This window comes from Sphaeramia orbicularis, chromosome 1, assembly GCF_902148855.1.
Source record: "Sphaeramia orbicularis chromosome 1, fSphaOr1.1, whole genome shotgun sequence".
NCBI lineage: Eukaryota > Metazoa > Chordata > Actinopteri > Kurtiformes > Apogonidae > Sphaeramia > Sphaeramia orbicularis.
The window spans coordinates 40,541,622-40,555,931 of NC_043957.1; the positions used below are offsets into that span (position 1 = coordinate 40,541,622).

Here is a 14,310-nt window from a genome sequence, read left to right on the forward strand (position 1 = left end):
TCCAGCACAGACATGTCCAAGTCCATGTCCATGTTAGGGCTATTTATAGACACTGTCATAAACCCCATCAACAGCTGCAGATCCAAACACTGATCTGCGAACAAGGATACAACTGTCAACTCAGACAATCTGCCCATGTCATGACCTGTCACCTGCTAGTCTTGTCATGAACCTCTTGATCTTAAATTATGGTTCTCACTCAGATCTAAGGCCAAAATCTGCACATTAAGGTCAGAGGCTCAAATCTCAAAGCAAACTGGGGATTTGGACCCCCCACCCCTCCATGTACATATTTGGTTTGGGGGAGTGGGTGAGGAAACAGTAAAGTGTTTAGACAGAGGGAGGGAGGGGGGGGGGGATCAGTTCCGCAGAAGAACGTCACATCTCTAAATCATCACTGTTGGGAAAAGAGGGGACAGAGGAGAGATCGGAACACGGATCTGGACCGGTTTGCTGGCTTTTATTATATAAACAGACTGAGAGCCAGCACACGACACCCTGAGCCGGATTACAGCCCTAATTTACCTCCACTGCCCTGAAAAGACTGGTTACTACGATGTGCTCCTTTGTGGCTTCCCAGTCGGATGTATAAATAATAAACAAGTATTGGTTATTTTAACTTTTTTTAAGACTTTGAGAGGATTTAAGGTAGATTTACTACTTTTGGAGAACTTTTACGCACAGCCTTAATACATGGACAACTCTGCAAATCACAAATGCAAACTTTTGATGGTGTTTTTCTGCTTTTTAGGGGCTTATCTGTAAGTGCAGTTCCTTTTCGACTAATCCAGTTTCTCAAGTGAATCATCGGGATCACATCTCACTTCCGGCGCTACCCGTAATAGTAACACAGATCGTTTCACACACGCGTAAAGAGACACAGGTGCCTTCTTAACGGGAGTTGATGCTGTTTCTCCCCCCTCTTTATGCTTTGAGGCGAGTTTTCCGCTTTGGACACTAATTTTCCAGACTCCACCGTCTGTAATGCTGCCACTCTCCCCTCTGTTGCTGATCATTTTCCCTGCGGCATTCCTCGTCGTTGCGCAAGGCGCCGGGGACCTGCACGGATTCACGTTCCCTGGAGGGAGCGCAGGGTTTGATCCGACAGGTACGTACTGAAGGGCTGAATGTTCCGCCCTGCCAACAAACAGACACGCAATCAGAATTAGAAAGCGGTCATTCTCAGCTTTAATCGCTGCATCTGTGCAAATGTTGCCTGTCATCACTAATAATACACTGATAATAGCAGACAGAGTGTCATTCTGGTCTGCACCACACTGGCACTGGAGAAAATAACAGATTACCAGGTGTCTGTTTGTCTGGTATTCCATTTTATTTTACAAATGTATTATTATTGTTACTATTATTATTATTATTACTGTTCTGAATCAGCTTAATTTTGCGTGATAAAATAAATCATCTTTGTCTTGGGTAAGGTGAGACCTGAACATTTTTAATCATTTCAGATTATTCATGTTTTATATTAAGGAATTGAATGTAGGCTATTTTAATTAGAGGCTATTTTAACCCATAAAAACCCAGCAGTACTTTCGTGTCAGATCCCAAATGAATTTTTTTTCTATATTTAACTTTTCTTAAATGATTTATCACCATTTCTAATAATATTATCCTATGTATTTTGCATTTTATCAGTATAAATCAGATAGTTTCCTGTATTTAACCCTTTCATGCACGAATTATGAGAACCTTAATCAAAAACTTTTTCCTGAGTGTTTTTATTTCTCTTTAGTCATGAAAAAAACAATGCGATTGAAAATTTTTTCTGAAAAATAAATGTAAAAAATAATGATAAAATAAAAATAATTTAAAAATTTTAAAAATACATAAAAAAAAGGGGGGAAAAAAATTCTTATGAACCTATTTTTCATGAAGTTGCAAAAATGTCCACTCAACTGGACACCATGCATTTAATTTTTGATGCACAGAAACATGTATTTACTGATAAATTGTGTGAAAACTATAGGGAGGGCTTGTGATTCTGGGGGTTTATGGTCAGGAGAGATCTACATAATGTTACCAATTCATGTCAGAATAGATATTAGTGTCTTAAAATTTTAATAAAGATAGGTGTAAAAAAAAAAAAAACAAGCAAACAAACAAACAATGAAAAGAACAACAAAATCCATGAATATACAAGAGAACAGCTGTAGAATAGCTGTCCACTGTGTGACCAGTATGCATGAAAGGGTTAATGTTCATAAAAGCACAGTTTAAAGTTGAAGGTTATTATATCAAAAACAGAAAACTGCAGGAAAAGTCACTTTTTCAGCAAAATATATCATTAATTGAACATAAATCAAGCATCTCCATCCACTGTCATTGATCAAACTCCATGGGTTTTACTGGTGAATCAATGTTGTAGAAGATGACAGTGTTTCCACAGTAACTACAGAGCCTCTGAATGTCCAAATGGGTCATATCTGATGACCATGAAAAGATGACAAACTGCATTTTACACCAATTATTTACATGGATTGATAGGATTAGTGGATGAAGTGGTATTAAACAGTTTAGATCTGTAGATGTTTTTGGATGTTTGGGTCTTTATGGGTTAATACAGTAGGCTAATTTTAAGGTAATGTCATTTGATTTGTGGAGCTGCATCATCAGTCTTAATAGCTCAGCAGCTGCTGAACAGGCTTTTTGAAAAAAAAAAAAAAGGTGCATCTATTTTACATTTTCTGCATCTGAATGTATGCATTAATTTACATTCTCTAAATAAAATCAAGCAGGATTTTAACCCATAAAAACACAAACAGCCACTGGAAAGCCACTAATCCTATCAATACATGTGAATTATTGGAGTAAAATGCAGTTTGTCATCTTTTCATGGTCATCAGATATGACCCATTTGGACATTCAGAGGCTCCGTATTGAACATGGAAACACTGTCATTTTCTACAACATTGATTCACCAGTAAAACCAATGGAGTTGGAACAGTGACAGTGGATGGAGACACTGGGCTTATGTTCAGTTAATGATTTGCTGAAAAAGTCACTTTTTTGTCAGTTTTCTCTATTTCTGATATAATAACCCTCAACTTTATCTGAGCTTTTATAAACATCTACATGGTCAGTAAAATTAATATAGGAAAAAAACTCATTTTCATTTAAAAATGTAAAATGCAGAGGATAATATACAGTAAGTGGTGATAAATCACTTAAGAAATATTAAAGAGAGACAAAAATTTGTTTTTATAATTGCCACAAAAGTAACACTGGGTCTATATGGGTTAAGGGGTTTTATGAGTGTGACCTAAAAAAAATCTGACCAGCTCAACTTCATCTTAATTTACTTCTATAACACCTTTTATGTAAAAAACTGTCTCAAAGTACTTCACAGAGTAAAACTTTAACTGCATTGTCTTCCAGTCCCATATTCAACACAGTGACAGCTTCACATGCATCAGAACTCTGGCCATAGAGGTTACACACTGACACAGATAACACGGTCACAACACACTGTTCAGATGACATCAACACTGGTGATATTTGATAGTCCATCCAGCTGAGAGGTCACTGTTATGAAAAACCTGAGCAGATATCAACAACTGTGCTCTGTAGTTTCCATCCTCCTGATTGTGGAAATGATTGGATGGATGGTATTCATTGCCAAATAACTCATACTTTTTCCAAACACTTGATACCTCTGTAGCATTACAGTGATCCAACTTGTGGCCCTGTGTGGAATTTATTGAATGTGGATGAGTTACAGGAACATTTTGGTATTACTTTTGACATTATCGACGATTACAACCAGCACCAGAATCATCCACTTTGCTTTTTTCTCTTTACATTGCGATGGTAAATGACGAGAGTTACTGGACCTGTGTTTGATACCAGAGCTTACTTGGAAACAGACCTCTGACCCTGAGACCCTTCAGCTTCTTGGAGCACCAAAACTCTCAAGTCACTGAGATAAAAATGGGCTTTGACTCAGGGGACGATGACGGAAAGCTATATGTCAGTCTTCCCTGTGCTTTCGAACACACTGTGATTTAAAGACTAACAACTCCCACTTGAGTTGGCCATGTTTAGTTAGTTCTCACTTCCATTTTTGTCTTTGATCAGGATGTTTTGAGCAGTTGACTATAGAAAGTAGCTTCATAAAATCCACAGGGAAAAATAGAATCAGAGCATGAAAATGAGGTGGTGTCAGTTATAGTTATAAATAAATAACCGTAGGTATTTTAACACATGGTTTCGAGTGTGGACTGACAGACAGACTGGGCTCTGACATAGCACTTGATATAAAAGAAAATGGAAAATGCTGTGAATGATTGAGTCAGGCCAAAAACAATGTGAGGAACTGCATGAGTTCTTTTACAAATACTATAAAATACTTCCTTATACCAGCAGGGGGAAGTCACGTACCAGAACCACGAAAACCACCAACAAATCACTTATCAACACACTGAAAAAAGTATAAAGCTCATTGTATACACACACATCTGTATTAGGGTATTATCAAGTTGTCTTCATCAAATAAAAGCTCGTAGCTGGTTATTTTGATAGTTGGAATGTCACTGTGTCTTATAATTATCACAGACCGCATCAGCTGATAGTTTACATTATAGCTCTGTTAGCTTACCTCTGTTTTTAGACAGAAAACGGCTACATAAAACCACACATCACCTCCATTTTCTGTACGTTTATGTTGTCTGTAGCTGCATGGATCAACAAATCGTGAACAAAGATGATAAAATCACATAATTCATAATTTCATAAGTCTGACCATCAAACTCACCCATGCAGAAGAAACACTGTGATTTCAGAATCAAATTCCATTTATTTTAATTAGAGCTGAGTCCAGTGGTGAAAACAACAACAGAACTTCTAGTTTTTATCACTGCTTCTTATAGAATCATGTCGCTTTCTAATGCTTTGGTCAAAGGCCACACGCTGCAAAAGTACTTCGTCTAATCATAAAGTTTTTAATCATTTTTAGTAAAGGAAAACAGGATAGAAAGAGAAAGGAAATAAAAGGGAGAGGAAGATGTTGGAGCCATTATGTTTTCTTTAGTGAAATCATGGCTGTCACTCTATGTTCATATGTGTTGTGGTTGGAAAAAAAAAGCCAGACTCCAATGTTTTTGACTTTCTAACTCATGCAGACCCATGCATGATAGTGACTCCACCATGCATGAGTGAAGCTGATCGCTACAGCCTGGAGGCTCTGCGAAACATCCATGAAATGATGGACGATGACCGGGATGGAGGAATTGAGGTGGAGGAAAGCGTTGAGGTACAAAAAAAATCTTCTTTCCTGTAATCTCTCTGAATTTTGCAAATCCTTTTTTTTTTTTCTTCCAAGCATGAAACAGACAGGATTGAGTTGTACAACAACAGGTGTGCTGGCTGGTGGGAGAGTCAACTGCTACTTCAAGGATAGTAACAGTATAACTTTGCCTTTGGCGCTGTGACAAAATAGGTTCGCACTAATAGAATACTGTACTGCTGATGACCTTAATCATCAAACTTCAACAGTATTAGTTTCCTTGAAGTAAGACTGTTATTCATCAGCTACTTTGTTTCAGTTAAATATTGAATTTAATGACTCGTGGCTTCCTTGGGAGATATGTTGTATGTTTAAAAAAAAAAAAAAAAAAAAAATCTGTAGCACTACATTAATTATTTATGTGTCAATTGCCTCTGTGCTTTTACTTCTCCAATAAACTGCAAAGTAGTGAAAACAGGCAACTATATAAATGTATGTCTCATGAAAAAATATTTCTCAAAAGATGTCTTTATACATTGTTCTTTCATCTCCCACACTGCTAAATCTATACAGAAAAAAAAGAAACGCTAAGAGGCCAAATATGATAAGATGGCCATGCTGTTTACATGGGCTAATGCATAAGGCTTGAAAATGCATTCCTTACATTGAGAATTAGTATAGAAAAATATTTATTTACACAATTTGAGAGCCTTTATGCATCTGTGCAAGGGTGCTGTTGTGATGTTTGCTTTTTGACATCTTCGAATGTTAAGTTAAATACTGCAAACTAAAAAATATTAAGTCTGTGAATCTGTAACCGTATGTAACATTGGTAGTAAACCCAGAATCCAAGGGTGCCTCAGGCCTCAGAGAATGCAGCTCCAGGATACAGGATCCAGGGGCTCGGGTTGCCGTTACTATAGAGACATCAGGGGAGGGGCTCCCAACCATCATAAGAAGCCGCAGTTTACAGCCAAGGACACATTCCAAGATTAACACAGACACACAAACGCATAAGCAGTCACTAAAGTTTCCAAAACACACTCATGACATTAACATTTATTCAGTCTAAATAGATATTAAAACACCCACTGTTTATTCTAAGACTGAAATCCAACAACAAAACATACTAGACCCAGTTGTCTTATATGTTTTTGGCATCTAGGTTAGGAGATACAGTGTGCTGAGCTTATGCTACACAATTTGTAAACCTTTACATAGTTATTTAAAATTGCCTGCAAAGTATTTTTTTTCACTTGTTGATTCTACCTATTTGTTTCGGCAGTTCATAATTGAAGATATGAAACAACAACAGACTAACAAACATAACAACTTGCACAGAGAAGACCAGCACATCACAGTGGAGGAGCTCTGGAGAGGCTGGAAGTCTTCTGAAGGTGTGTGAAAACTGAGAGAGAAACTAAGACTGTTTCTAAAAGCTCAAACTCCAATTTGTCTAACTTTTTTTTGCCACTTTTCAGTACATAATTGGACTCAAGATGAAGTGCTGCGCTGGCTGAAGGAGTTTGTTGAGTTGCCACAGTATGAGAGGAACTTTAAAGACATTAAAGTGAATGGAAACACACTCCCCAGGTACAAAAATGAAATAACAGTAACTCCTGTGAGTGCTGTTACCTAAACAATTCACTGTAGAACCAAGTTATTTGTTGTTATGTGCTATATTGTCAAACTGAGCCTGTACTTTTTATTACAACAATGTGCAGGATTGCAGCCAATGAGCCTTCATTCCTGAGTGGATACCTGAGGGTTCAGGACCAGAGAGACAAACAGAAACTCAACATTAAAGCTCTTGATGTGGTTCTCTTTGGACCACCTACACGTAAGAAGAACAATTCATCCATCGTTCTAGAAATTATCCAAGTCAATATTCTGTGTGGCTTTTTTTTAATACACAACCTACCCCCTAAAAAAAAAAAAGAGTCCCACACTTTAATATTTCATTGGACTGGCTTTGATCACAGCATGCATTCGCAGTGGCATCATTTTTCTAATTGCATGCAACATCACAATATTTATTTCATTATTTTTTGTCCCCATAATGTTACTGAACACACACAGACTTAAACTGTAGGCACTAGGCAGGATGGGTAATCACTTCATCCACCTCTCTTCTCACTCTGATGTGTCCATCACTCTGGAACAGGGTCAATATGGACTCATCAGACCACACAACCTTTTTCCAGTGAAACATAGTTCAGTCTTTATGCTCTCTGTCAAACTGATGTGTTATTGAAGAAATGAGAAGCTACTCACTGCATCAGTTAGAGCAGGGGTGTCCAATCCTGGTCGTCGAGGGTCGGTATCCTGGATGTTTTAGATGTATCCCTCTTCCACCACACCTGATTCAAATGATAAGCCTATCATCAAGGTCTGCAGAAGCCTGATAACGACCGTCAGGTGTCCTGGAAGAGGAAAACATCTAAAACATGCAGGATACTGGCCCTCGAGGACCAGGATTGGAGACCCCTGAGTTAGGGTTGAAGACATTTTTGCAAATGATATTAATTAAGTCACTGCAGTAAATATCCAGTGTAAGGCCTATACCTATTTGCTTAGTTATTCAAGGGAGGGACATTTTTTGGGACATTTGTAGTTACACTTTATGCAACTGTATATGTGGTAAAAACAAGAGTGAAAGCGCTATTGATAAATTAAACCAAGTGTCTATCAGTTAAGGTGGTGTTTGAAGCAATGCTTAATAGAACAAGTTAAATAAGCAGAGTCAGAACTTAACAAACTTTAGTTAACATCACCTTATATTGCCATTTCTGAGTTTTAATTTTTAGCTTATAGATCAGGTAGTTTTTCAGTAGCTAAGGAAGAGACAGTGCCACAGTTTAACAGTTCAAGTAAAGCGACTAGCTGTGTAAATGTCCATACCTTCTCCTCTTCCATCGATATCCATTCTCAAAATGGTTGCCATCATCTGCTAATCATGGACAGAAAATAATAATGACCATCCCACTTTAGGTCCTCCTCATAACTACATGAAAGACCTGCTGCTTATTGTATCGGTGGTGATGGGAGTTGGAGGCTGCTGGTTTGCCCAGGCCCAGAACAAAGCCAGCAAGATCCACATAACCAAGATGATGAAAGATCTGGAGAGTCTTCAGAGGGCTGAACAGAGCCTCATAGAGCTACAGGAACAGTGAGTAATGTGTAGATACTGTTGTCTTATCTATTGGACATTGTTTCAGTTACTCACTTCAGTTACTGTATTCAGATTGGAACGAGCCCAGGAGGAGAAGCGTAATGTGGCGGAGGAGAAACAGAACCTGGAGGAGAAGATGAGAGATGAGATCATGGGGGCCCAGGAAGAAGCCTACCGTCTGCATGAGCTGAGGCAGGGAGCTGTCACTGAGCTCAGCCGTCTTCGATATGCAGAGGAAGAACTGGAGCAGGTAGGGGCTCTGTACTCTACACAGCAATCACAAGAAGCAAGGGCACAACATGATATTAGATGGTTCATCAATTTTACACATGACCAAAACGGTCAGAAATCTCTTGACATTAAACTGATCTTTTCCCTTTAGATTCGTGGAGCCCTCAAGCAGGCAGAGAAGGACATGCAGGCTAGCTGGACAGCTTCAGAGGCTCTCCAGGAATGGCTGCAGGTCACACATGAGGTGGAAGTTCAGTACTATAATGTAAAGAAACAGAGTGCAGAACTACAGCTCGCCACTGCCAAGGAAGAGGTACTAAGACAAAAACATAATTAACCTAATCTCTGCTTACTGTCATACCACCAAGAGAAGCCAACCAAGGCTTGAAAGTGATATTAATGCACAAGTATCTAAAGTGTAAATAAAAATCCACAGTCCAATTGGTTTCCATTCAGCGCATGTCTAGAAATACAAGGTAAATATCCAAGACATTTCCAAGAGATATTTTGGTTTGGTTTTATTTTGACCCTTTAATAAATGTTATGTTATAGCAAGTAGAAGGTGATAAGTTGATTGACACCTCACTCACCTGTTCAACCAGGTTTGGCTACACTGTAGTGGTTATTAACTGGTTGCACTAAGAAGGTAGTAACATGCAGAGGTGGCTGCTCGTCTTTCAGAGAGGGGAAGCTCATTGTCGGCTTACATAAAAAAAGTCAAGTTATTTAAACATAGATTCGGTCCTCCGTTCCTTTTTAAGAAAATGGTCAGCGACCTTATCGTATCAAGTAAACAAAAAAACGCTGAAATTATGTTAAATTGACAAAAGGAAGTACAATGAGTGTGTTTTATTTACAGTGCAAGACATGAACAAGTAATTTCGTAGTGGTTTCTCTCTCGATTTCACAAGCAGAATGCGCAACGGTATTAAACTGAACTCTGTCAAGTGAAAGAGTATATCTCAAAATAGCTGTCAATCAAACGGGATTCAGCCTTTTGACTGATCCTCCAATCAGCATGTGGAAGCCTGGCATCCAGCCAAGCCAAGCTCCGCCCACAGCTCCATTCACCCCGAGAGACACCGGGCATCCAGGCGCGGGACAACATCATGGCATTTATCCAATTACCGTCCAGTTTTGAGGCAATGAAAAAAACTGTTCCACTCAGTCCCATTGAAGTGAATGGACGCTGAGTGTCTATGGGCAAATGCATTGATCATAGATCATATGAGAAAACAGCGCAACGGGAATGTATGAGAAGTGAACAACATCGAGTCCACTGATTTGTGATAAAGCTGATTCTGAACGAACTCGTCCTTGAGATGAACATGTTCTAACACATTTGTAGTCAATGAAATGTCAGCACAACCATACATATTTAACCATTTAATTTTCGTAATTTTAGGGGAAGCCGGGCTTCCCTTGCAGTCTATAAGAAATTGCCACTGGTAACATGACTTTAACGCAAATGTTTCATTAAATTTACCACTTAACTGTTGGTCATGGGCAACATCCACTTGTTTTATACAGTCTATGTATAATTCCTATGATCCTGTTTACAACATGTACTTCTTCTAGGCGGAGAGAATCAAAAAGAAGAGGAGTTCTGTGCTGGGGACTCTCCATGTGGCTCACAGCTCCTCTCTAGACCAGGTTGATCAAAAGATCCTGGAAGCAAAGTGAGTTACCTGTGTCATCTTTTTTATTATTCTGTGTCAGTCAGAGTAAAAATGCCCTGTATCTCATTAATGCTTTTGTATTGTCCCTAAGGAATGCTTTATCTGAAGTAACAGCCTGTTTACGGGAGCGCCTTCATCGCTGGCAGCAGATTGAGCGCCTTTGTGGTTTTCCTATAATCAAGAATCCTGGTCTAGCAAACCTCAGTGCGCAGCTTTACTCAGACTCGATTGCTCTAGGATTGCCCCGAGTGCAACAGCCATCTTGTTCATGCCACAGCTCGGTCCATGGATCAATAGAGGATCTGTTAGATGAAACTGCCTCTACAATCTTACCACAAATGCCAGGTGAAAAATAGGAACTGTTCAAGTTTTATGTGGATTCCAATGAGTGTTCGGAAATTGTTTGGTTCAATGGTGTATTGGTTAATTTTTTTGGCTTTCTTCAGGTCCAGTCCAACCACTGAAGTGTTCTCCTCGAACACATGGTTCCACCATATGTCGGTCACGTCGAACTGGTGTCATCACCCAGCCACCAGCTGCAATGATCTCCCCAGACCCTGACCTTCTTATTCCAATCCGAGCTCCTTATCCTGGCTTTGATGAGGAAGAGTCGCTGTTGCGCAAAACTCTAAAGAAACAGTATGCCTTCTCTATTTCATTTAGTTGGACTGGAGATTAGCAATTCTTCTTTGCAACGAACTTAGTTAGGGCAAATGTTTCACCTTGCTGACATGTTTTGATTACGTCTGCAGTCTTCCTCAGAGTGTCATCTGACGTGTAAGCACGTGTCTTTTTATCAGGTGACCGGTCTGACAGATCTGTCAGAATCTGTCAGGCTAGCCTCGCTTACTAACTTTGTCGCAAAGAAGAAATGCTAATCTAAGAGAACAACAAAAATGAACATAATCAATCTGTACTCTGTTCAGTTTTGATTATGCCCAAGTTGATACAATCTTTGATTTCGTCTTTTGTCTTCCTTCTACCTTACCTGGTTCTTCTTTCCTCTCTATAATTGACAGAGATTCCCAGGAAATGTACACAGACTCAAATTATTTAACATCACCTCCTCTCAGCAAAATGTTCTCAGGACCTGGTATTGAAGTTGCCCCTCGAAAGCTCTTTCATGATGAAACTGAAATGTTTGTAGATGTCTCCACCACAAAATCGTTGAATAAAGAAGGAGAAGCTTCTGTTGAGTCTCCCATTCGCAAAGTTTCTGTAGAAGAACTAGAGGCCTCTATTGATGTTGCCACTGGGAAGATGGCACAAGACAAAGAAACAGATACTTTTCTGGAAAACCCAACTTTGAAGATGTTGAAAGATGAAGCTCTGATTGAGGCAAATTCAAGAAAGATATCCAGAGACAGGAGTGATGTTCCTGGCGATGTTGCAGTCAGAAAGGTGCTCTCCGGTGAGCTGGATGCAGATTTTCCACCTAGGAAAGCAGAGAGAGATACCATATGTGATCTGATGGACACTGTTCCAAGGAATATATACAGAGAAAGAAACGATTTACCACTGGATGTGAGAAAGTTTCTTTGGAATGGAGTAGAAGTACCATCAGATGTGACACCTAGGAAGATATCAAGAGACATGATGGGTTCTTCAATGGACAGTGCTTCAAGAAAGATGATGCGAGATGATGTTGAGCATTCATTTGATACAGTATCCCGAAGAATTACAAGAGATTCAATGGGAATGTCCCTTGACACTAGCTCTCGAAAAATTCCATGGAATAAAGGAGAATGTCAGCTTGATGTCAGCTCTGTGAAGAAAGCAGGAATGGACAAATTTGTTGAGATCCACAGAAACCCTCCAAGGAAGATATCTAGAGATGAGTTGGAGTATTGTGCTGATAGTGGGCCCATAAAGATGCTCCCCAGGGAGAAATTTGAAGCACTTATGGATACTTGTTCATCAACAGAGAGGCAGGAGTTTGCCATAGAACCACCAACAAATAGGAGAATTCTGAGAGATGAACATGAGATGTCTGCTGGTTCTCTCAGAAGGAGAATTCCAAGAATGACAAGAGACTACGGTGACAATTCCATTGATACACCCACAGGGAAAATCTCCTGGGACAGAGTTGATGTTTCCATGGAATTACCTAAACAACTGATTATGAGGGAGGACTTGGGTGCAACCGAATCAAGCTCGTATCCAGGTCGAATTGGACAACCAGACCTTACAGCAACCTCCCAGGTGCCATGGAAATCCTCTTCAGATCTCTTTACTGTTGGTCCACTGAGCCAACTGGTCTATGATGGAATCTTAGAGAAGTCCTGTAACTCCATGGCTACAACTCCAACAGGTCTTTCTGCCTCGACACCCAACCTGCCACAGAGTAGGCTGGTGGGAGAGGTGGAGCCACCTATGATTGTTGCCTTTCCATCTCCTCCATTAACCCAAGAGACTGGAGATGAAAAGAACAAAGAGAAAGAGAAGGGGAAGAAATCCTTAAAGCTAAAGAACCTCTTCAAAAAGAAACGTGAGCAAAGTCCAGAGAAGGTTCAAAGTGGTCTTCAGAAACTCTGACCACCAGCTGAGAATATTTTCTTACATGTTTATTTATTTAAAAGACCTCAGTGTAGAGACATGGTACTTAAAAAACATGCAAAGGTTGGATATTTTCAGGCCCAATAGTGTACAGAATGTGAACATTTCATTGGTTGAATAAATTAAATAAATAATGTCATTTTGTTGCACTGAAGTCATATTTAAAGCGGTAAAATAGAATTATGACGCATTTGTAAAATTCTGGAAACACAAGTCCTCTAAAGGTGTTAAGTAAGACACTCTGCAAGAGTTTGATATTTTTTAATATAACATATTTTATATTTGAATATTATTTTTGATGTTGGTTAAGTCTTACGTATGGTTGACACCATATATATTAGATAATTTTAGATAGATAATATTTAATACCTGGCCTATGGTTAAAGGGTTAAATGATTTTTAAAAGGATGCTGCTCTTCTGTATAACAGAGAAAATGCTTGAATTTAGTTTAAAATACATCAACTAAAGGGAGGAAATAAGTGAAATTTTGTTTAATTTAGTGATGTGTCATTTTTTTAGCCTCTGATCTTAAGTTACGTGATGCAGAAAATGAAATGAATCCGGTGTGAATTTATTTCAATTATAGTTTTGCGAATTTCCTTATAGTATTTTAGTAGAGCTCACATTCACTGTAAAGTGGGCCGATGTTGAATTGATGATTGAAGTTTATCTTAAAGATTTTCAGTTAAATAGTCTGTCAAAATGAGAAAATACTATGATGATTGAGACTGTATCCCATCAACCATTTTATATGAATGTCTTACAGTTGTATGATCTGGCTGTCTCTGATGACATTCCTGCAAAAAAAAAAAAAAAAAAAAAAGAAAAAAAATTATCATCTGTGGACAGTAGTGGCATGCGTTCATTACCACAGTAATCGGAATACCCTGTCATCACACGTAATAATTTTAGTACCTCTGCCAAGGATGTTATACAGTGCAGCCCAATGTAGTCTAATTTCACAGATGCGTATGACATCTAAAAATACCATAGAAGGCATTGACTGACTGAATAATTCAGGAGCAGCCTTCACAGACTACAGAAAAAAACACATGTAAAGCTTGCACTGTGTTCACTCACTTCATTATTATCCTTAACATTAATATAGCCTGTATCAATCTGTAGCGATTCTGTCACTGAAAAATGTAGTTCTAGCCACTAACACCAACAGAAACTAATCCTAACTCCATTCTATGTTAAGGTGCACCTGACAGAGTGAACACTGTGAGTAACTCAGTGTAATCACTGTGGGGGCGTGGCCACAGGTTCAACTGTCAGCTGACTGATGATGCTGGATGACATCACACTGGTCCAAGTTACCACTTATCACCAATAGGGGTTGCCAAAGAGAACAAAACTGCCATCTTTGATATCGTTACTTTAAATCTAAAAAAACAATCTTAATCTGGTAAATTACCTGAAACTGCTGTCT

The 14,310-nt window shown here is 38.9% G+C and overlaps 1 protein-coding gene across 1 annotated transcript; it reads left to right on the forward strand.

Annotated features, from left to right (window-relative positions):
* The first annotated feature begins 422 nt into the window (after positions 1 to 422).
* On the forward strand, positions 423 to 13,733 carry stim2a (tromal interaction molecule 2a). Its single transcript, XM_030147480.1, has 12 exons — positions 423 to 1,108; positions 5,136 to 5,266; positions 6,525 to 6,636; positions 6,721 to 6,832; positions 6,964 to 7,079; positions 8,231 to 8,408; positions 8,484 to 8,661; positions 8,794 to 8,955; positions 10,221 to 10,321; positions 10,413 to 10,666; positions 10,768 to 10,960; positions 11,341 to 13,733. Exons 1-12 carry the CDS (start codon positions 985 to 987, stop codon positions 12,854 to 12,856), a joined length of 3,177 nt encoding a protein of 1,058 aa, XP_030003340.1. The 5' UTR covers positions 423 to 984; the 3' UTR covers positions 12,857 to 13,733.
* Positions 13,734 to 14,310: the final 577 nt, after the last annotated feature.